Raw genomic sequence first — 22933 nt, 5'->3', positions numbered from 1 at the left:
TCTATGCTGTTAGAAGTCAGGACAGTGTTTACTCTTGGGGGAGTGCTGGTAAGGACTAGGAGGGAGCAAAGGGAGTGCTTCTGGGGTGTGGTCATGTTCTGTTTCTTGATCTGAGTGTGTTCAATTTCTGAGAATTGAACTCTATGTTTTGATATATGCATTTCCTATATGCATTATACTTTAATAAAAAGGTCTAAACTAAACTAAAATAAAATTGCATGCTAGAAAGAAAACCCCTTTTCTTGTAAGTACCATAAAAACACAAGGGAAAATGAGAAAGTGTCTATATATCAGTGCTCAAAAAAAGCAGTGCTCTTGCTAGAGAAGTCTTCCAGTTATTCAACTGTAATAAACTATAGTCGTATCTTAAACTAACCAACAATAATGCAAAATGACTTTATCCCATAGCAATCTACACAAAACTACTCTTACTATGCACGTAGAAAATGAATATATCAACAAAATTGAAAGGAAAACACAATTAAAATTTTACATATTGAAATCCAATTTCTCAATCATTCTTTTTCAAACAAGAATCCCAAAGAAAGTAGAAGCTTCAATGGATGAGACTGGAAGTCTAATGTCCTGTGGCTCCGGGTCAGTTACTAAGGGGATAAGAAGTCTGTGGTCTGCAACTTACATAAATGATAGCTTTTGGGGTACAGGTTAGAAGGTATATATAGTGTGTTTTGAGTGTGAATCATCACCTGCTGCCACAGCATGGAATTAATGAGGGAACAATCGCCACCTTTAAATGTGTGCAACATTTAATAACTATATTCTTGTAACATAGGCTAGACTTTTGCCTAATTTGTCAGTGAATAAAGTCAGACTTTAAAAATTCTATTTCAAAAAAAAATAAAAAAATTCTATTTCATTAAAAAAAAAAAAAATATATATATATATATATATATATATATATATATATATATATATATATATATATGCCATGGTGACTTGTCAAATGGAAGAGAAAGAACAACTCTTCATGGCAGCCTTTTCTGCGTCTTAAATGTCAATGATTGCAAAAACTTCTGGCTTCGACTCACAGATCTGCATCCCCAAATAGGTTTTTGCCTTGACTTTAGTGCCCTGCAAGTATCTGGACAATGAACATTCTTCTCCCCACCCTAGAACTTTGAAAAAATTTTGGGCCAGTATTGAGTACTTTTACATCCCAGGGTATGAAAAACTAATCAGTGCTAAATTTATAAAGTCCTTTATCCAAAAAGTGAAACATAAGAGACCACACGTTATCTCCTGGGGGTCTCTATTTCTACCATTTGCAGGAGCTTGAGAGTCACTATAGGAATCATGAACCCAAATAGGACTATTGCTCAAATGTTTTATCAAAGTCTCCCTGTGCACATAATGGCATACCAACTGTGGTGATGCAGTTACTGGTATTTGAAGGATACTTGGCTTTGTCTTCTGTTCACTGAAGTTTGTCGTATCTCCTTCCCCTGCACAATGACTGCAGTATCGGGCACTCCTCTTCCCCACTATGAGACATCTGATGCATGCTGAGTTGTAATTTTCTGATAAAGGCTTTTCAGTCACTGCCTTTATAAAGTTTTTCTACACTATGAGTTTTCTGATGTTTAATGAGATTTGATCTGTCGGTGAAGGCCTTCTGACATTCTGTACAAGCATAGGGTTTCTTTCCTGTATGAATTATCTGATGCATACTTAGTGTTGCTTTCTGGATGAAAGCTTTCCCACATTTACTACATTCATAGTGCCTCTCTCCAGTATGTGATTTCTGATGGATAGTGAGGCGTGACTTCCAGGTGAAGGTTTTTCCACAGTCACTGCATTTGTATGGTTTCTCTCTAGTATGAATTTTCTGGTGTGTTATGAGATTTGACCTGTCAGTAAAGGCCTTTCCACATTCAGCACATATATTGGGTTTCTCTCCTGTGTGAATTTTCTGATGCACACGCAGTTGTGACTTCTTAGTGAAGCATTTCCCACAGTCACTGCATTCATAAGGCTTCTCTCCAGTATGAATTCTATGATGTGCAATGAAGTGTGACTTCTGGATGAAGGCCTTCCCACATTCAGGACAGACATAGGGTTTCTCTCCTGTATGGATTCTCTGATGCACACTTAATGTTGATTTTTGGATAAAGGCTTTCCCACACTCATTGCATTCATAGTGTCTCTCTCCAATATGAGATTTCTGATGTATTTTGAGGCGTGACTTCCAGATGAAGGCTTTTCCACAACCATTGCATTTATAGGGTTTCTCTCCAGTATGAGTTTTCTGGTGTTTAATGAGATTTGACTGATCACTGAAAGCCTTCCCACATTCAGCACACATATAGGGTTTCTCTCCAGTGTGAGTTTTTTGATGTGTAGTGAGATTTGTTCTATGAGTGAAGACCTTCCCACATTCTGTACATATATAGGGTTTCTCTCCTGTGTGAATTCTTCGATGCACATGGAGTTGTGACTTCTTAGTGAATGATTTCCCACAGTCACTGCATTCATAAGGCTTCTCTCCAGTGTGAATTCGCTGATGTGTATTGAAATGTGATTTCTGGATGAAGGCCTTCCCACATTCAGTGCATACATAGGGTTTCTCTCCTGTGTGAATTCTCTGATGCATCCTGAGTGCTGATTTTCTTGTGAAGGCTTTCCCACATTCATTGCAAGCATAGAGTTTCTCTCCAGTATGAGTTTTCTGATGTATATTGAGGTCTGAATTCTGGGAGAAGCCTCTTCCACATTCACTGCATTCATAAGGTTTTTCTCCTGTATGAATTCTCATATGTCTAAAGAGATATGACCTGTGGAAAAAAGCTTTTCCACATTCACTGCATTTATAGGGTTTCTGCCCGGTATGAATCTTCTGATGTGTAATGAGGTTTGACTTGAGAGTAAAGGCCTTTCCACATTGAGTACATATATAGGGTTTCTCTCTTGTATAAACACTCTGAGCTACATCAATTTGTGGGTTCTGAGTGAAGACTTTCTCATGCTTGTTGCATTCATGGGATTTTTCTCCAGCACGAATTCTCTGATGCTCAAAGAGATGTGACTTCTGGGTGAAGCTCTTTACATGTTCAGTACATATGTAAAGTTTTCCCCCAGTATGAATTTTCTGATGGTGGATGAGAACTTGTTTGTGGCCAACATGTTTTTCACATTGATTATGTTCACAAGTACTTGCTCCTGTATTAGCATTCTTATTCTTAATAGAGGAAGAGTTACGGGCAAAGTTGTTGCCATTTTCAAAAATCTTATCAAGGTTTGTTGTTGCATTGCTTTTATTATGATTATGTAAGTTCAAAGTGTGCTTCAAACTCTTTCCAAATGTTTCATAGTTATGGAGTCTTTTTATTGAAGGAACAAGCTTGGTACTCACATGAATTATTCTTTCAATATTTTTACACCCATAGCCCCTCTCCTTAATGAATACTTTCACATGACTTAAAGGGTTATTTTGGTTTTCTTGATATCTCTCTAGCTGGTCATTATCTTGCCATAATTCTTCTAAAATGGAACACAATGACTCTTCTATGGATTGACCAAATTTCTCACAGTGGAATGAAATTTCTTCAGAAATTCTCTGTTGTTGGGTTTGCTCAATGTCCTCACCTAAAAAGAAAAAGAAAAAATGAAAATGTCTCAAGGAACAATTAGCAGAGGATAGAGGGTACATGTAGTTGAGACAAGATGAACACAGAGAAATAGAAGACTTCACATGACAATAATGAAAATAGTAATAATGCAGTAATACAAAATTCTTCTAAAACACTTACTATATGCAAAACAATCATATACCATTTGTGATGTACCAGGTACTGTTCCAAGTGCTTTACACATAATAGCTCATTTAATCCTGACTAAACTCTACAAGGAACTATCATTATCAATCATGTTTCACAGATGACGAAACAGAAGCAGAGAAGTTATGCAACTTGGTGAAGATCAAATAACTAAATGAGTGAGAGAGATGGGATTTGAACCCGTATCCACTACTATGAGGTCTGGATAGTGAGTAGAGTAACCAGAAGAAGGAACTGGAATCTGTTAAAGGGAAGCCTGGCATGCAAGAAATATTTCAGATTGCATGTCTTATTACATATCCGCTCTAAAACCTTACTAATCTCTCTGCTTCCTCTTGCTTTCCCCTCTGAACCGTTATGAGCATAAATATTTAATATATGTGTCTCACATGCCAGTTCCTCTATATTAATAGGAAAAACTGTTGCAATATCAGCCATCTTGACAAAGACAAACAGGAAGTAGGTATCTGTGCTCCGACTCTACAGCCAGCTGCAAGTCTTCCTTGGGCCCAGGAATATATGCTTTTAACAAGTGTAAAATAGGAGAGGGAAAGCCATCTATGGCAGAAACTTCAAGCCATCCACCCAAATGTATCGACCTCTCCTTTTATAGTAACAGAGTGTAGCTGGGCAAAACGTTGACCAGCTTCACTTTGTTCTCACCAGTGGAGTATGAGCAGAAGTGATATGTGCCACTTCCAGGCAAGGCCTTAAAACGTGGGCAAATATTCCCCATTCCTCCTTCCCTTCCCATTGGACTCAACAATGACCCAATATTAACCACACAGCTGACAACCATGCCCTAGGAGATGGCAGAGCAATGCTGTGGGACGTGGTCTCTGAATGATGTGTCAGGATTAGAGCTGACTTGTTGAATGTACCCATTCACCTCAGAATTCTTACATGAGAAGATACACATTTGTATTAAGTTTGCTGTTTTGCTCCTCTCTGCATATTCAAAACAGATTGTCCTCAATATTAGCTCTAATTTCAGTATACCTCTAGGGGGGTCGTATCTGCTAGGACTTTATAAAGCAGATATGGTACCACTCATGTTGACACTCAATTTGGAAGTTTTGTGTTATAACATAAAGAATTAATACTCGAAGGCTAAAATTGTTAACATTTCATGCAGTTGTCTTCCCTTCCCAAATATAATCTATGGTCTTTTGAATTCCTCTGAACAGACACTTGAAAAACCCTTCTGAGAGAAAGCAAAATATTCTCCTCTGTCTATCTCTCCAAATTCAATACATTTAATTCACTAAATGTTTTCCACACTTTGCTTCAAAAAACTGAAGCATTCAGTTTTCTATGAATGCTTCCTGGTTCGAGTGGGCTTACTCAGCATGCTCTTCCAACAAGGGCAGCTTGTCTAGCACCAGGCTCCTGCAGTGTGGGTAGCTTTGCCAACATCTGGCTCCTGATGTACACGCAGCTTCCCCAGCAGCCAGCTCTTGCAGTGAGGGTGGCTTCTCTAGAGCTCAGCTCCTGCAATGAGTGACTTCTCCAGCACCCAGCTCCTGCAGCACGAGTAGCTTCTCCAGCTCCAGGCTCCAGCAGTGTATTTCAGCCAGCAGCACCCAGTGGTTAACCCTGGCAACCCTCTCAGATGATTGGTAGTGGAATACCTCCAGCAAGACAGTCCCCCATGATTAGCTCTTTCTGGAACCCGAGAGGGCAGATTTCCAGCAAGTTCAGCCAGGGTGGCACCACAGCAACTCTTCTGCCATGCCGTGAACCATAGCTGTGCCCTCCCAACAAAGTCTGGATCTCATTCCTCAGAAGCAGGGGAGGCATTTCCTTGGGAGCTCCAGTACAGTCCTAGAGGTACTGGCTGTTCCTTATTCTCGCTATTCCTGGTTTCTTTAGAGTTCTCTTTACCTGTACTAGCCAATCCCTTGTTACTCTGATCCCACGATAGCTAGTGGTTCTTTCTGTTATACTTTCCCTATTCAAATACGTATATGGTTTCTCTCTCCTGATCAAAGGGTACAAACTTCCAGTTATAAGATTAAAAAGTTCCGGGGAGCTGAGGTATGGTATGGTGATTATAGCTAATGATACTGTATCATATACTTGATGTTGCTAAGAGAGTAGATCTTAAATGTTCTCACCGCAGAAAAGATGGTCACTATGTGACAGGATGGAGGTGTGAGCTAACACTACACTGGTAATCAGGTTGTAATTTATAAATGTATCAAATCAGCACATTGCACACTTTAAACTTATATAATGTTATATGTCAATTATATCTTAGTAAAGCTGGGAAAAATAGCATAAAATATGGCATACCTAGGGATAAATCTGATAAAAGATGCACAAGACCTGTACACTGAATGGTAGAAAACATTGCTGAGAGGAATATACTCGTTTAAGAATTGAAAGACCTAATAATATTAAGAAGACTTCGATTATCTCCAAACTGGTCTCAGTCAATGTAACCCCAATCAAAATTCACTTTTGTAGAAATTAAAAAAACTGATTCTAAAATTCATGTGAGTATACAAAGGACTTAGAATATCCAAAATAATTTGAAAGAGAAGAAAACAAAGTTGGAGGACTAACGCTACATTTCAAATTTGTTATATAGCTACACTGATCAAGACAGTATAGGAATGGTATAAAGATGGATGAATAGATCAATGAAGAGATCAACAGAATGAAGAGTACAGAAAGAGACCCACACACAAAATGATAACTGATTTTCAATAAAGGTACAAAGGGAATTCTGTTAAGAAAGGACAGTTTTTAAAATAAATGATGCTGGAATGACTATATGGTCACATGCAAAAAATGAACTTCAATCCACACTTTAAATCACACACAAAAATTAACACAAAACGGATCACAGAACTAAATATAAAAGCTGTTTAGATTAGGTAAAAATTTCTTAGCTATAACACCAAGAGCACAGTCCATAAAAAAAGAAAACAAAATTCTCTATAGAAAACTGAGCAAAAGATTGGTATAAAAAGAGATTTGTACAAACACTCCACCAAAGAAGATATATGAATGCCAGATATTAGATGTTAAGGAAATGCTAATTAAAACCACAGTAAGAGGGGTGGCCAGTTGGCTCAGTTGGTTAGAGCGCAATGCTCATAATACCAACGTCCCCAGTTCGATTCTCACATGAGCTAGTGAGCTGCACCCTCCACAACTAGATTGAAAAAAACAAAACAAAACAAAAAACGACTTGATTTGGAGCTGATGGGTCCTGGAAAAACACACTCTTCCCCAATATCCCCCCCACAAAACAAAAACATAAAAAAAAAAAACCACATAAGATACCACTACTCAACTATAAGAATGGCTGAACTCTCTGGCCCCCAGTGTGCAAGAAGAGGCCATGCGAGCACACGGCAAGATAGCAGCATTCTGCAAGCCGGAAAGACAGCTCACCAAGAACGGAATCTTCTTGCACCTTGATCTAGGACTTTCCAGCCTCCAGAACTGTGAGAAATAGACGTCTATTTTATAAATCCCCAGTGTATGGTATTTTGTTATAGCAGCTGGAACTAAGACAAGGTGCCTTCTGGGAGAGCAATAATGGTATTTGAAGGAGATTCAAAATGCCCACTGAAAAACAATGAACAGCTTCAGCATTGTCACCAGTGAAACAGAATCATCACAGTAAAACCGTCCCACATCTTGCCTCATGGGCATTTAATGTCTCTTTAGGAAAGTAAAGAGAGGCCTGTGCTACTTTGGAAGGATGTGTTGCCCACCCCAAAATTTTAGAGGTATTTGGGCCAAACACTAAACCCTAGGAATGCAATTCTCTCCCATTGTCAGCAGACTTCAGAGCAGATTGGGTGGTTCTAATAAATGGTCAAAAGTTACAGAGCTAAATAGAGCTTCAATGTAGCTTAGATCCTAGCAACACATAAATATCTCTGATAGTTCTAGGTTTTAAGTATTAAAAACTTAAGTAAAATATTTTATTAATTTAGTTTAAAGAGAAATAAACTGATACAACTTTCTGCTTAGATTAAAAAAAAAAGAATGGCTAAAGTTTTTTTTAATGGACAATTCCAAGTGCTGGTGAGGATGTAGATTAACTGGAACTCTCATACATAGCTAGTTAGACTATAAAATGGTACAGCCACATAGGAAAACAGTTTGGTAGTTTCTAATAAAGTTAAATATATACTTATCGGGGCTGCCGGATGGCTCAGTTTGTTAGAGCACGAGCTCTTAACAACAAGGTTGCCAGTTCGATTCCCACATGGGCCAGTGGGAGACAATGGCTTCAGCTTGGAGCTGAGCTGCCAGTGGGCGTCTGGTTTGCTCAGTGGTTGGAGAATGGCCTCATAACACCAATGTCACCGGTTCGATCCCCACATGGGCCAGTGAGCTGTGCCCCCCACAACTAGATTAAAAACAACAACTTGACATCCTGGAAAAACACAGTGTTCCCCAATATTCCCCAATTAAAAAAATATATATATATATCTTTATATACACTTATCATACAACCCAGCAATATTTACTCTAGAGAAATGAAATCTTATCATCACACAAAATCTGTAAACAGATGTTTATATCACCTTTCTTCATAGTCACCAAAACTGGAAACCATCTAAATATTCTTCAACTTATGAATGGATAAACAAACTGTGGTATATCCATACTAAGGAATACTACTCAGAAATAAAAAATAAACTTTGGAAACATGCAACAGTATGAATGAGTTTTGAATCCATTATGCAAAAGAAGCCAGGCTCAAAAAGCTTCAAAAAACTTCATAATTTTGCCTTTTCCAGAATGTCATTTCATTTATATGACATTCTGGAAAAGGCAAAACTATAGACACATAAGAGAGATCAGTAGTTTCGAGGGCTGGAAGTTATGGGAAGCAGTGATAACCAAGGGGGTCTGAGGTAATTTTTTGTTCTATATCTTGTTTGTGGTGGTTACATGACTGTATGCATTTGTCAAAACTCATAGAATTATTAATATAAATAAACCTCACAGAATCATAAAAAAATGTGAAAAATGGAGTTAAGCAGAGGTTATGGAAAATATAAAGATACAAGTTTGAATTGGAAACATGTGGCCATGTTGTCTATCTCTCTGAAAGAATAGTTTGATTACCACATACTAGGTGATGGGGGCTAACTGTAGGTTTGTTTTATAAAGCTCATGGCAAGATAAATAGAATGTTTTAGGCAATGAAATCTGTCACTAGCATTTAAAATGAGCTAGTAAAAAGAATGGAATCAGCAAATCTAATCAGGAATAGAATAATCATAACTCAGGCATAAAAAAATATGGAACTGGTTTTAGGTGATATTATTGGCAACTGAGAAGATGAACTGAAAATGATATTTGCAAAAATGAAAAAACAATAGGAATTATAGAGAGATTAATTAAAATGACAAAAAGATTTACGAAACAAAATGTGACAAAATTTGAAGGTGAGAAGGTTTTCTGATATGTGAGGTGATGATTCCATTTCTGATATACTGAGGATGAAGAGAAACTCCCAGGGAAACTTTCTGGGTAGCGAAATCTAGTACGAAAGGACCAATGGAAAACAGAGACCGGAGATGTCAAAATGAGAACCATGAGAATTTTAGTTATGATAAAATGATGAATCCTTGCATGTATATGAAGAAAAGACTGATGAACAGTAGATAGGGTGCCTAGGGATGCCTCACTTATGGGGATAAAGAGGAAGAGAAGGGAGGAAAAAGAGCAAATAATAAATTGGATGCAAATCAGTAAGAAACAGACAGGAAATTCAATTGAAAGAAAGGGAACATGAACAAGGTCACTCATACCGCGTTTCCCCGAAAATAAGCCCTAGCCGGACAATCAGCTCTAATGCGTCTTTTGGAGCAAAAATTAATATAAGACCCGGTATCATATCATATCATATCATACCATACCATACCATACCATACCACATCACATCATATTATTTATATAAGACCGGGTCTTATATTAATTTTTGCTCCAAAAGACGCATTAGAGCTGATTGTCCAGCTGGGTCTTATTTTCGGGGAGACACGGTAAGAGGGACACTCAGAGACAACAACAGGCCAATAATGAAATGCTTGGGCCGGCCCAGTGGCTCAAGTGGTTGGAGCGCCGTACTCCGATGCCAAGGTCGCCAGTTCGATTCCCACATGGGCCAGTGAGCTGCGCCCTCTACAGCTAAGACTGTGAACAACGGCTCTCTCTGGAGCTGGGCTGTCATGGGCTGCGGTGGACTGCTGGGAGCAGCTAGCTGACTGACTACCAGCGACTGACTACCTCAACCTGGTGGTGGGGGGGCACAAGGTTCATAATACCAGCATGGGCCAGGGAGCTGTGTCCTACACAACTAGACTGAGAAACCACGGCTTGAACTGGAGTGTGGGGGGGAGGTGGAAGAAGAGGGAAAAAAATGAAATGCTCAAACTAGGTATTGGAGAAATGCAAAATAAAAAATGAGATACCACCTTATTTCCATTGTTGGCCAAAAAATGAGTAACTTTGGGACTACTAATTGTTGGCAGAAACTCTAGGAAATCAAGAACCCTTGTGCACTTTGCTGGGAATATGTATAGGTGAGTACAGCCAATTGAGAATAATATGGTAGTGCTCAGTCAAATTCAGAAAGAGACTATGCAATGATCGGGCAATCCCTCTCCTCTGTATGCATTCCTGAGACATTCTCATACTCCATAAGAGAAGATTTACGTGGAAATTTATTGTAGAGTTGTTTGTATTAGCTGGGAATTAATGACAACCCTAGTCTCCACCACTGGATGAATGGTTAAGTAAGAGGTGGTGCTGGCACACTGTTGAAAACTAGGCAGCAATTTGAAGAAACAAAGCCAGGTGAACACATGACAATATGGACAGACCTCAGGGATAAGTTAAAAAGGGAACAGAATTAAAACACAGAGTACAATATCATTTATATATACTAAAAATACATACTCATATGCCAGTACTTCAGGCTTTAAGAGAATACCACACAAATTCAAAGATCAAATACATTAGACCAGTTGCCCATGGGAGGAGGGATATGTAATGGATATGGGGAATTGAAATAAAAGGGAAGAAAATTTAAAATATCTGAATGTACAAGGAAAGAATCTAAGATGGCGGGGGAGTGAAGATGGAGTAGGAAGAACAAAAAACTCCCACATAAGATAGGGTGGTATGTATGTGACCCTGGGTACAAGATTAGAGACAGCTAATCAAGAGAAGAAGACAATAGCTGTGGCAAGGGTCATAGTTGGAGATGGCATTTAGGTATCAGAGAGGTTTATGGAAACCATCTCCAAGCAAGTCCAAAAGTTTAGAACTTCCAAGACACATTATCTTCATAGCCTTTGAAAAGTATTGCTCTCTCCTACAAAAGTGAGATTTACTTCCATGTCCCCCAGCTGCCTGGGTTACATGTATACTTACTCACCTGAACAGCTCTGATGTGGGGATTCCCCCTCCACCATCCATGGCCCCTCTCCTTGCTCCAACTTGAAGATGACCTCTGGTTTGGGAACTTGGTACCCTGTTAACAGGACATGATACAGGATTGGGTCTAGCTCAGTGGGTTTCAGGGTCCTTTCGATGGCACTTCCATTTGCTCTTCAAAAAAATAATCATATTTCACGGGGAATAGAGTAGTAATAATAGTGCTGAAAAGGGACCGAAGAATCTAGACAAATCAAGGACGACACCATCACACACTTGAGATGTCCCAGAGCACTCAGCAGCTGCGAATGGAAATAGCCTCACTAGGCCCCTGGCAGATGCGTAGGGCAGCTGTGCTTACCGATGGAGAGCAGGTGGCTGTAGTTCTCCAGTGTCACATCCCGGTACAGGCGTCTCTGAGCAGGTTTCAAGTGCTGCCACTCCTCCCTACTGAAGTTTACAGTCACATCCTCAAATGACACTGAGACCTGTAACAACATAAGCCTGTTCAAGGTGACATGGTCAGCACTGGGGGATGGGGAGAAGACAGCTAGGAAGTTGTTTGTAATGACTTTTACCATTATGTGTCCTGTAGGGATTTCCCTCAGTAGCTACATTTTGCACTTTATTTTGTGAGAGAAAAAAAAATTATGTAAAAAAAAGTATGTTGACATTCATTGTGTAATATATTCATTCATTTATTCATTCATTCTTGTAAAAATTATTTATTTTTATTTCAGTTGTAGTTGACATTCAATATTATTTTATATTAGTTTCAGGTGTACAACATAGTGGTTAGACATTTGTACAATTTATGCAGTGATCTCCCAATTAGCCTACTACCACCTGGCATTATACATAGTTGTTACAATATTATTAACAATATTCCCTATGCTGTACTTTACATCCCCATGAATATTTTGTAACTACCAATTTGTACTTCTTAATCCCTTCACCTTTTTCACCCCCAGTTCCCCAGCCCCCCTCCCAGCTGGCATCAGTTTGTTCTCTGTATCTATGGGTCTCTTTCTGTTCTGCTTGTTCATTTATTTTGTTCTTTAGATTCACGATCATATGGCATTTGTCTTTCTTAGTCTGACTTATTTCACTTAACATTATAACTTCAAGACCCATCCATATTGTCACAAATGGTCCTATTTCATCTTCTTACCGCCGAACAGTTTTCCATTGTGTATATATACCACAACTTCTTTTTTTTTTAAGTTTATTGGGGTGACAATGGTTGGTAAAGTTACATAGATTTCAGGTGTACAATTCTGTATTACATCATCTATAAATCCCATTGTGTGTTCACCACCCAGACTCAGTTCTCCTTCCATCACCATATATTTGATCCCCTTTACCCTCATCTTCCACCCCCAACCCCCTTACCCTCTGGTAACCACTAAACTATTGTCTGTGTCTAAGAGTTTCTGTTTCTCATTTGTTTTTCTTTTTGTTGTTGTTGTTGTTTTTGGTTAATATACCACATATCAGTGAAATCATAGGGTTCTCTGCTTTTTCTGTCTGACTTATTTCGCTTAGCGTTATACTCTCAAGATCCATCCATGTTGTCACAAATGTTCTTATATCATCTTTTCTTACAGCTGAATAGTATTCCATTGTGTATATATATCAAACTTCTTTATCCATTCATCTATCGAAGGACATTTTGGTTGTTTCCATGTCTTGGCCACCATAAACAAAGCTGCAATGAACACTGGAGCACACATGTCTTTATGGATAAATATTTTCAAATTTTTTGGGTAGATACCCAGGAGAGGGATTGCTGGGTCATATGGTAATTCCGTTTGTAATTTTTTGAGGAACCTCCACACTGCCTTCCATAACAACTTCACCAGTCTGCATTCCCACCAACAGTGTATGAGGGTTCCTTTTTCTCCACAGCCTCTCCAACACTTGTTACTATTTGTCTTGTTGATGAAAGCCATTCTGACTGGGGTGAGGTGATATCTCATTGTGGTATTTATTTGCATTTTTCTGATGATTAATGATGTTGAGCATTTTTTCATATGTCTATTTGCCATTTGTATGTCCTCTTTGGAGAAATGTCTCTTCAGGTCCTCTGCCCATTTTTCAATTGGGTTGTTTGTTTTTTTGTTGTTGAGTTTCATGAGTACCTTGTATATTTTGGATATTAGCCCCTCATTGGAGGCACTGTTTGCAAAAATCTTCTTCCAATAAAGAGTTGGTTGCCTCTTTATTCTGTCGATGGTTTCTTTTGCTGTACAGAAGCTTTTGAGTTTGATGTAGTCCCATTCATTTATTTTAGTTTTTACTTCCCTTGCCTTTGGAGTCAAATTCATAAAATGCCCTTTGAACCCAAGGTCCATAAGTTTAGTACCTATATTTTCTTCTATGCAGTTTTTTGTGACAGGTCTTATGCTTAAGTCTTTGATCCATTTTGAATTAATTTTAGTACATGGTGATACATAGCTGTCCAGTTTCATTCTTTTACACATGGCTTTCCAATTCTCCCAGCACCATTTATTGAAGACGCTGTCTTTCCTCCATTGTATGCCTTTGGCTTCTTTGTCAAAAATCATCTGTCCATATTTGTGTGGTTTTATTTCTGAGTTCTCAATTCTATTCCATTGGTCTATGTGTCTGTTTTTCTGCCAATACCGTGCTGTTTTGATTATTGTAGCCCTGTAGTACAAGCTAAAGTCAGGGAGTGTGATACCTCCAGTATTGTTCTTTTTTCTTAAGATTGCTTTGGCTATTTTAAAAAACCAAGGTGTTTTACATCCTTGGTTATCTTTATTCCTAGGTATTTTACTCTTTTTGCTGCAATTGCAAAAGGGATTTTTAAAATTTCTTTTTCTGAGATTTCATTGTTAGTATATAGGAATGCAATGGACTTTTGTACATTGATTTTGTAGCAGGCAACTTTACTGTGTTCGTTGATTATTTCTAACAGCTTTTTGGTGGAGTCTTTAGGGTTTTCTATATATAGCTTCATGTCATCTGCAAAGAGTGACAATTTTACTTCTTCATTCCCAGTTTGGATGCCTTTTATTTCTTTCTCTTGCCTGATTGCTCTGACGAGGACTTCCAACATTATGTTGAAAAGCAGAGGTGATAGGGGACAGCCCTGTCGTGTTCCTGAACGTAGAGCAAAGGGCTTCAGTTTTTCACCATTAATTATGAGATTAGCTGAGTGTTTGTCATAGATGGCCTTTATTATGTTAAGTTATTTTCCTTCTATACCTCTTTTATTAAGTGTTTTAATCATAAATGGATGTTGTATCTTGTCAAATGCTTTTTCTGCATCAATTGATATAATCATATGATTTTTGTCCTTTATTTTGTTTATGTGATGTATCACATTGATGGATTTGCAGATGTTGAACCATCCTTGTGCCCCTGGGATGGACCCAACTTGGTCGTGATGAATAATCTTTTTAATGCATTGTTGCATTCGATTTGCTAGAATTTTGTTTTGGATTTTTGCATCTGTATTCGTCAGAGATATTGGTCTATAGTTCTCTTTTTTTGTGTTGTCCTTACCAGGTTTTGGTATCAGGGTAATGTTGGCCTCATAAAATGAGTTAGGGAGTACTGTCTCGTCTTCAATTTTTTGGAAGAGTATGAGAAGTACTGGTAGTAGATCCTCTTTGAAGGTTTGGTAGAATTCACTAGTGAAGCCATCTGGTCCTGGACTTTTGCTTTTGTGAAGGTTTTGGATAACTGATTCAATTTCGTTAGTGGTGATCGGTCTATTTAGATTTTCCAATTATTCATGGTTCAGCCTAGGAAGGCTATATGTTTCTAAGAACATGTCCATTTCTTCTAGGTTATTGAATTTGGTAGCATATACTTCTTCATAGTATTCTTGGATGATCCTTTGTATTTCTGTAGCATCCGTGAGAACTTCCCGTTTTTCATGTCTGATTTTGTTTATTAGTGTCTTTTCTCTTTTCATCTTAGTGAGTCTAGCCAAGAGTTTGTCAATTTTGTTAATCTTTTCAAAGAACCAGCTCTTTGTCACATTAAATTTTTCTATTGTCTTTTTGTTCTCTATTTCATTTAGTTCTGCTCTGATTTTTATTATTTCCTTTCTTCTACTGACCTTCGGTTTCATTTGTTCTTCTTTTTCTAGTTCTTTAAGGTGTAACATGAGGTTGTTTATTTGGGATTTTTCTTGTTTCTTGAGATTGGCCTGTAATGATATAAATTTCACTCTTAAAACTGCGTTCGCTGCATCCCAAAATTTTGGTAAGATGTATTTTCATTCTCATTTGTTTTATTCTCATTTTCATTCTCATTTGTTTTCATTCTCATGTATTTTCATTCTCATTTTCATTCTCATTTGTTTATGTATCTTTTTCTTTTTAATTTACTGGGGTGACAATTGTTAGTAAAATTACATAGATTTCAGGTGTACAATTCTGTATTACATCGTCTAAAAATCCCATTGTGTGTTGACCACCCAGAATCAGTTCTCCTTCCATCACCATATATTTGATCCCCGTTACCCTCATCTCCCTCCCCAACCCCCCTTATCCTCTGGTAACCACTAAACTATTGTCTGTGTCTATGAGTTTTTGTTTCTCATTTGTTTGTCTTGTTCTTTTTTTGTTTTTGGTTTATATACCACATATCAGTGAAATCATAGGGTTCTCTGCTTTTTCTGTCTGACTTATTTTGCTTAGCATTATACTCTCAAGATCCATCCATGTTGTCACAAATGTTATAAATAGCCAAAGCAATCTTAAGAAAAAAGAACAATGCTGGAGGTATCACACTCCCTGACTTTAGCTTGTACTACAGGGCTACAATAATAAAAATAGCATGGTATTGGCAGAAAAACAGACACATAGACCAATGGAATATAAGTTTTTCTATGTATCTTTTGATCTCTCCTCTAATTTTTTCTTTGACCCGGTCATTGTTTAAAAGTATGTTGTTTAATCTCCGTGTATTTGTGGATTTTCCTGCTTTCTTTTTGCAGTTGATATCCAATTTCAGAGCCTTGTGATCAGAGAATATGCTTGGTATGATTTCAATCTTCTTAAATTTGCTGAGGCTGGCTTTATGTCCCAATATATGGTCTATCCTTGAGAATGTTCCATGTAATCTAGAAAAGAATGTATAGTCTGATGTTTTAGGATGAAGTGCTCTATAAATGTCAATTATGTCCATGTCATCTAATGTGTCATTTAGGGCTGCTATTTCATTATTTATTTTCTGTTTGGATGATCTATCCATAGCTGTCAATGATGTATTTAGATCCCCTAGTATAATTGTGTTTTGGTCAATTTCTCCCTTTAGTTCTTTTGGTAGTTGCTTGGTATATTTTGGTGCTCCCTGATTGGGGGCATAAATATTGATGACTGTTATGTCTTCTTGTTGTATAGTCCCCTTTACCATTATGAAATGTCCATCTTTGTCTCTTGTTATTTTTTTCATCCTGAAGTCTGTTTCATCTGATATCAGTATAGCTACACCTGATTATCTCTGGATGCCATTTGCTTGGAGTGTCAATTTCCACCCTTTCACTTTGAGTCTATTCTTGTCCTCGTAGCTGAGATGTGTCTCTTGGAGACAGCATATCGTTGGGTTTAGTTTTTTGATGCAATATGCTGCTCTGTGCCTTTTTATTGGTGAGTTCAGTCCATTTACATTTACGGTGATTATTGATATGTGAGGATTTCCTATGATTCTATCTTTAGTTTTCTTGTAAGACTGTCTCCATTGTTTGTTTGCCTTTTTGTTGTGGTCTATTATTTCTGTGTGGTGGTATTCTATGATTTTTTGCTCTCTGTTTCTTCTTTTATTACAGCATATATTTCAGTTCTGGATTTTTTTTGAGTGGTTACCCTTAAGTTTATGTAAAAGAAAGTTTGATATTTAGAGTATTCCATTTTCTTCAGCATGCTTACATTCTCCATTTCCATATTTCGTTCAGGCCTTTACTCTCCCCGTTTTTATGTTTTGGTTGCCACAAATTGTCCCTGTTGATGGTGGTCGAATAGCCTCCTTTAGTATTTCTTGTAGTGCAGGTCGTGTATTAGAAAATTCCCTCAGCTCTGTATGTCTGGAAAATTCTTTATTCCTCCTTCATATCTAAAGGATATCTTTGTTGGATATATTATCTTGGCTCACAGTTTCTCTCTTTCAATAGTTTGAATATTTGGTTCCACTCCCTCCTGGCTTGTAGAGTTTCTGCTGAAAAATCTGATGATAATCTAATGGGCTTTCCTTTGTAGGTTTCTGTCTTCTTTTCCCTGGCTGCCTTGAGGATTCTTTCTTTGTCGTTGATTTTTGACACCTTCAATACAATGTGCCTTGGAGAAGTCCTGTTGCAGTTGAGGTAATTAGGTGTTCTATTTGCTTCTTAGATTCGAGGATCCAGTTCTTTCCACAAGTTTGGGAAGTTCTTATCGACTATTTGTTTGAATATATTCTCTGTTCCCTTTTATGTTTCTTCTCCTTCTGGTATGCCCATTATTCTTATATTGCTCTTTCTGATGTAGTCAGAAAGTTCTTGTAGAGTTCTTTCATTTCTTTTAAGTCTCAAGTCTTTTTCTTTTTCCATCCGTGTCATTTCCAGGATTCTATCTTCGATGTCACTGATTCTTTCCTCCATCTGGTCAACTCTACTACCTAAGCTGGATATTTCATTCTTCATTTCTTCTATTGAGTTAATCTCCAGAAATTCTATTTGGTTCTTTTTAAAAATTTCAATCTCTGGTAAAATGTTCATGTTGTTCTTTGATTATGCTTCCTGAGTTCATTAAACTGCCCTTCTGTGTTTTCGTGCATCTTGCTGAGTTTTTTCAGAACTGCAATCTTGAATTCTCTGTCATTTAAGTCACACATTTCCATATCTTTAAGTTCATTTTCTGGAGACTTTTCACTTTCTTTCTGAGCTGTCTTGTTGCCTTGGTTATTCATAGCAATTAATGATTTATTATGTCTCTTCCTAAACATCTACAGGAGTGGGATCTGTAATAGGTTGATAGGAAGAGGACTTTCTTCTGTTTTCCAGTACGTGTTGGTAGAATATTTTATTTTCTCTCCAACTGCAGTCTTTTTTTTTTGTCTCTCACACTGTAGTATTATGTTTTCTCTGCACTATTCCAGCTTCTCACACAATGTGAGGATTCCCTGGAAAGTGGGCTTCTCCTCTGTTAACAGTTCGCCTGGGTCATAGAGCACCATGTCCCTGTGGGTATGAGGAGAGCTTTTGAAGTTCCAAAGCTCTTCCTGCACCAGATTCAGAGCCTGTGTGTTTCAGCAGTTCTGTTTGCTCCTGCAGGGATCCGCCCAGATAGGTGGGGACAGCCACGGGGTGATTTGTGAGAAGTGGCTCAGAAAAATGTAGGCAACCACCACCACCACCACCACCTGTTTCCACAGCTCCCTCCCCTTTGCTGTAACTATTTAGGCTGCGAATCTGTGTCTGTGGACCACAGTTCTCAGAACTGCAAATATTCTGTTCTTTTGATATGATACTGCTACTGTTCCTCTTCTAGCACTGGGCAGTAGGGGGTGGGGTGAGCTCTGGGAGGGTAGCGAAGAGTCAGCTAGTCTCAGTGCCTAAGGCTTCTGTTCTCTGTGGCAGTGAGGGCTTACACCACTGTTTTCAGCCTTCTTCCCTCCATCTTTTCTCCAAGGTCTCTGCCATGAGCGTTGGGTTAGCCGTGTTATATGCTGCCCCCTCAGCCCTGTGGGCCGTAAGCGGAGCCTTAGCAGTCTGAGTTCTTCCCTCTCCCGCAGCTGTGGTAGTTCCGGGATGCAGCGAGCTCGGAGCACTGAGCTAGCTCTGCGTCTTGCGGCTGCGTGGCTCCATCTCCACACTTCTCCCTTCTCTCCTCCCCTGCTAGCGCAATTTGCCCACCTTTAGGTGAATTCATTAGTGAGACTCTTCGTCTTGCCTGTCTGCTGCACAATGAATCCTTTGTGGAGTTATAGTTGTTCAACTTGTAAATTCCAGGGGAGATTTCCAGAGGCTCACCTCACAGTCCCCAATTGTCTATTAAGGAGCACTTGGGCTGCTTCCATATGTTGGCTATTGTAAATAATGCTGCAGTGAACATAGGAGTGCATATATTTTTCGGAATTAGTGTTTCAAATTTCTTTGAGTAAATACCCAGAAGTGGAATTGCTGGGTCGTAAGGTAGCTCTGTTTTTAATTTTGTGAGGAACCTCCAAACCATTTTCCATAGTGGCTGCACCAATCTGCAATCCCACCCCTAGTGCATGAGGGTTCCCTTTTGTCCACATCCTCACCAACGCATGTTTGTTTTGATGATGGCCATCCAGACAGGTGTGAGGTGATATCTCAGTGTGTTTTTATTTGCATTTCTCTGATGATTCGTGACGTTGAGCATTTTTTCATATGTCTATTGGTCATCTGTATGTCCTCTTTACAGAAATGTCTATTTAGTTTTTCTGCCCATTTTTTAATTAGATTGTTTGGTTTTTATTTATTTATTTATTTTTAGTGTTGAGTTGTATGGGTTCTTTATAAATTTTGGATATTAACCCCTTATCAGATGTATCATTGGCAATACAGCCTCTCATTTAGTAGGCTGTCTTTTCATTTTGTTGATGGTTTCCTTTGTTGTGCAAAAACTTTTTAGCTTGATGTAGTTCCATTTGTTCATTTTGTATTTTGTTTCCATTGCCCAAGGAGATATATCAGTACAAAAAATATTACTAAGGGCAACGTTGGAGAGTTTATTGCCTATATTTTTTTCTAGGAGTTTTATGGTTTTGGGTCTTACATTTAAGTCTTTAATCCATTTTGAGTTTATTCATGTATATGGAGTAAGAAGGTATTCCAGTTTCATTTGTTTGCATATATCTATCCACTTTTCCCAACACCATTTATTGAATACACTGTCTTTACTCCATTATATATTCTTGCCTCCTTTGTCATAGATTAAATGACCATATAGGTGTGTGTTTATTTCTGGGTTCTCTAATCTGTTCCATTGATCAATGTGTCTGTTTTAATGCCAGTAGCATGCTGTCTTGATTACTATAGCCTTGTAGTATACATTGATATCAGGTAGCATGATATCACCAATTTTGTTCTTTTTTTCTCAATATTGCTGTGGCCACTCGGGGTCTTTTGTGGTTCCATGTAAATTTTAAGATTATTTGTTCTAGTTCTGTGAAAAATGCCACTGGTATTTTGATAGGGATTGCACTGCATCTATAGATTACTTCGAGTACAGTCATTCTTTTTCCAAAAATGAAGATTAAGATGGGCTGTGTTTAAATCCTCTATTTAATGTAGGAACAAGATACAATAAATTTACTGATTGATTGTGTGCTTGGAAGTGGCGATAGAACTGAATAAAATACAGAACCACCACCATAGGAAGACACAAAGGATGCTAAAAGGCCTTTAGAAAAAATGAATGGGGGGGGAGGGAAAGGCAAAACAATAAAGACTTTAAAAATAAAACAGACAATACCTTCATGATCTTGGATTAGGAAAATAATTCTCAAATGGGAAGCAAAAAACATTAACATAAAGAAAAAGATTGGTAAGTCTGTCTACAATAAAGTTCAAAACTTCTATTAATTTAAAAGACAGCATTATAAGACAAAAAAGGAAAGCCACAGAATAGAAGATACTACAACACCTATTACGGACAGAGGCTGGTATTTAGAGAGCTCATAACTCTTATAAACTAATAGGAAGAAAAGAGACCACCTAGTAGAAAATTGGGCAAAGGATTTGAACAGGCATTTTACAAAAGCAGAGATCCAAAGTTTTCAAAAGACACATGAAAAGGGCTTAACCTTCTTAGTAACCAGGGAGTGCAAATTCAAACCACAATTAGATACGACTACACAACCCCTAGAATGTCTTCAAGGAAAAAGGCTGATAATATGAAGTAATAAAGAGAATATGGTGCAATGAGAACTCTCACATGGCTGATGGCAGTGTAAATTGGTACAGCCACATTAGAAAGCATTTTGGCTTTATCTGGTAATGTTGAAGACATGCACACACTAGGATACAGTGAATCCACTCATGGAAATACACTCAATTGACATATGTGCACATGTGCTGCAGGAGACATGTTCAAGAATATTTACAGCAGCATTATTCAAAATGTGTGTAATAGTTCATGATAAAAAGTAAAAATTAATAGTAATTTAAAAAATCACCGATCAGGGGGTGGCCAGTTAGCTCAGTTAGTTACAGTGTGGTGCTGGTAGCACCAAAGTTGCAGGTTCGATCCCTGCATGAGCCACTGTGAGCTGTGCCCTCCTTAAAAAAATTAATAAAAAGTTAATAAATAAAAATATCAGTGACCAATATCTATTATTTTTTGTGGAAAAATATTAAGGATATTTTTTAGTTGTTTCTATTTGCATAATCTCTAAGCATATATTCCACCTACCCACACACCCACAAACTAATTAGGACTGGTTTTCTGTGCTAGGGAGACTTGGAGAGTTCGGAGAGGGAACCAACTGAATGTACTACCCTATTCAAAAAATTAAGTTAAAAATTAACAACGGTAATTGAAAAATAAATTTTAAAAAAATTACCAATGGGACCAAAATGGAATACGCATGATTCTCCCTTGCTCCAACTTGCTAAGAACAGCTACAAATTCTGGACGTTATATGTAAAACAAAGATAAGAAGACTCTCTCAGTTGGAGAGAAGACGGCAAACTAGTTAGGAACCTCAGAATCTGAGGAATGATACAGCAGTGATTTCCCTGAGGTTTCTTTTTGCCCCATATATCCTGGACTAGGTACTGGGGAGGCTGGAAAACCAGAATGCTATTGGCACAGACAAAAACTTCCCCCAAGAAAGCCTGCTCTCTCTTGCCGAAGTACCAGGAAAGCGGCAATGTAGCAAGAAATAACATTTAGATAACTGCCCTACTCCAGCCAAGCATCACAGGAAAAACTGTGGCTTCCCAGCCTCATTTCTATCAGCAAAGTCTGAGTGGGGAGTCTAGATTTTCAACCCTGCCTGAGGGTAATGAGGGCCCTCCCCATAGTGTCAGTTTGGACTACATGGGGATCTTGAACTTCCACCATCACCCAGTGAGAAGATATCCTTCTGTCTCCTGACCAGGGTAGTGAAAGAAGCAATATGGTGGAGAGCCTGAAATTCCACTGTCAGTCAGCAGCAACAAGGTGCTCATTCCCCTCTGGGGTATCAAAGAAGGCCAAGTGGAGAAACTGAACTTCCACCTCTACCTGGCAATAAGGAGGAGATTCTCCTTTTCTAGCAAAACAGAGTCAGAGGAGGCCAGCTAAACACAAGATTCAAGTAATATCCTGAGTCCTCTACTTCCCAAAATATCCAGGATATAATTGAAAACCGGGCATCATATGAAAAGCAGGAAAACCTTAACTTGAATGAGAAAAGACAATCAACAGACACCAACACTGAGATGACACAGATTTTAGAATTATCTGACAAGATTTTAAAAGTAGCCATCATAAAAATGCTTCAATATACTGAAAAGAAATGCAAAAATAGAATGTCTCAGCAAAGAAATAGAAGATATAAAAAGAACTGAATGAAAATTTTAGAATTTAAAAATACAGTAGCGAGAATTTTAAAACTCTGGATAAGCTCAATAGCAGAATAGAGAGGACAGAGGAAAGAGTTGGAGAACTTGATAATAGAAGTAATCCAATAGAAGTAATCCAATCTGAACAACAGAAACAAAATTGGGGGGAAAATGAGCAGAGTCTCAGGGACCT

The 22933-nt window shown here is 38.1% G+C and overlaps 1 protein-coding gene across 1 annotated transcript in view; it reads right to left on the bottom strand.

The window, feature by feature from the left end:
- Positions 1-1157: 1157 nt before the first annotated feature.
- ZNF41 (zinc finger protein 41) overlaps positions 1158-22933 on the bottom strand; it is a 35155-nt gene continuing 13379 nt past the window's right edge. Inside the window, exons 2-4 of the mRNA XM_081042514.1 lie at positions 11572-11698; positions 11212-11307; positions 1158-3603 (exon numbers count right to left, since the gene is read on the bottom strand). Coding sequence (XP_080898640.1) covers positions 1553-3603; positions 11212-11307; positions 11572-11698 — 2274 coding nt within the window. The 3' untranslated portion in view covers positions 1158-1552. The remainder of the gene's footprint in view (positions 3604-11211; positions 11308-11571; positions 11699-22933) is intronic.

The sequence above is a fragment of the Rhinolophus hipposideros genome (assembly GCF_964194185.1).
Source record: "Rhinolophus hipposideros genome assembly, chromosome: X".
NCBI lineage: Eukaryota > Metazoa > Chordata > Mammalia > Chiroptera > Rhinolophidae > Rhinolophus > Rhinolophus hipposideros.
Note: the sequence above shows the minus strand (reverse complement) of the source record. Positions and strands in the feature narration are given on the sequence as shown.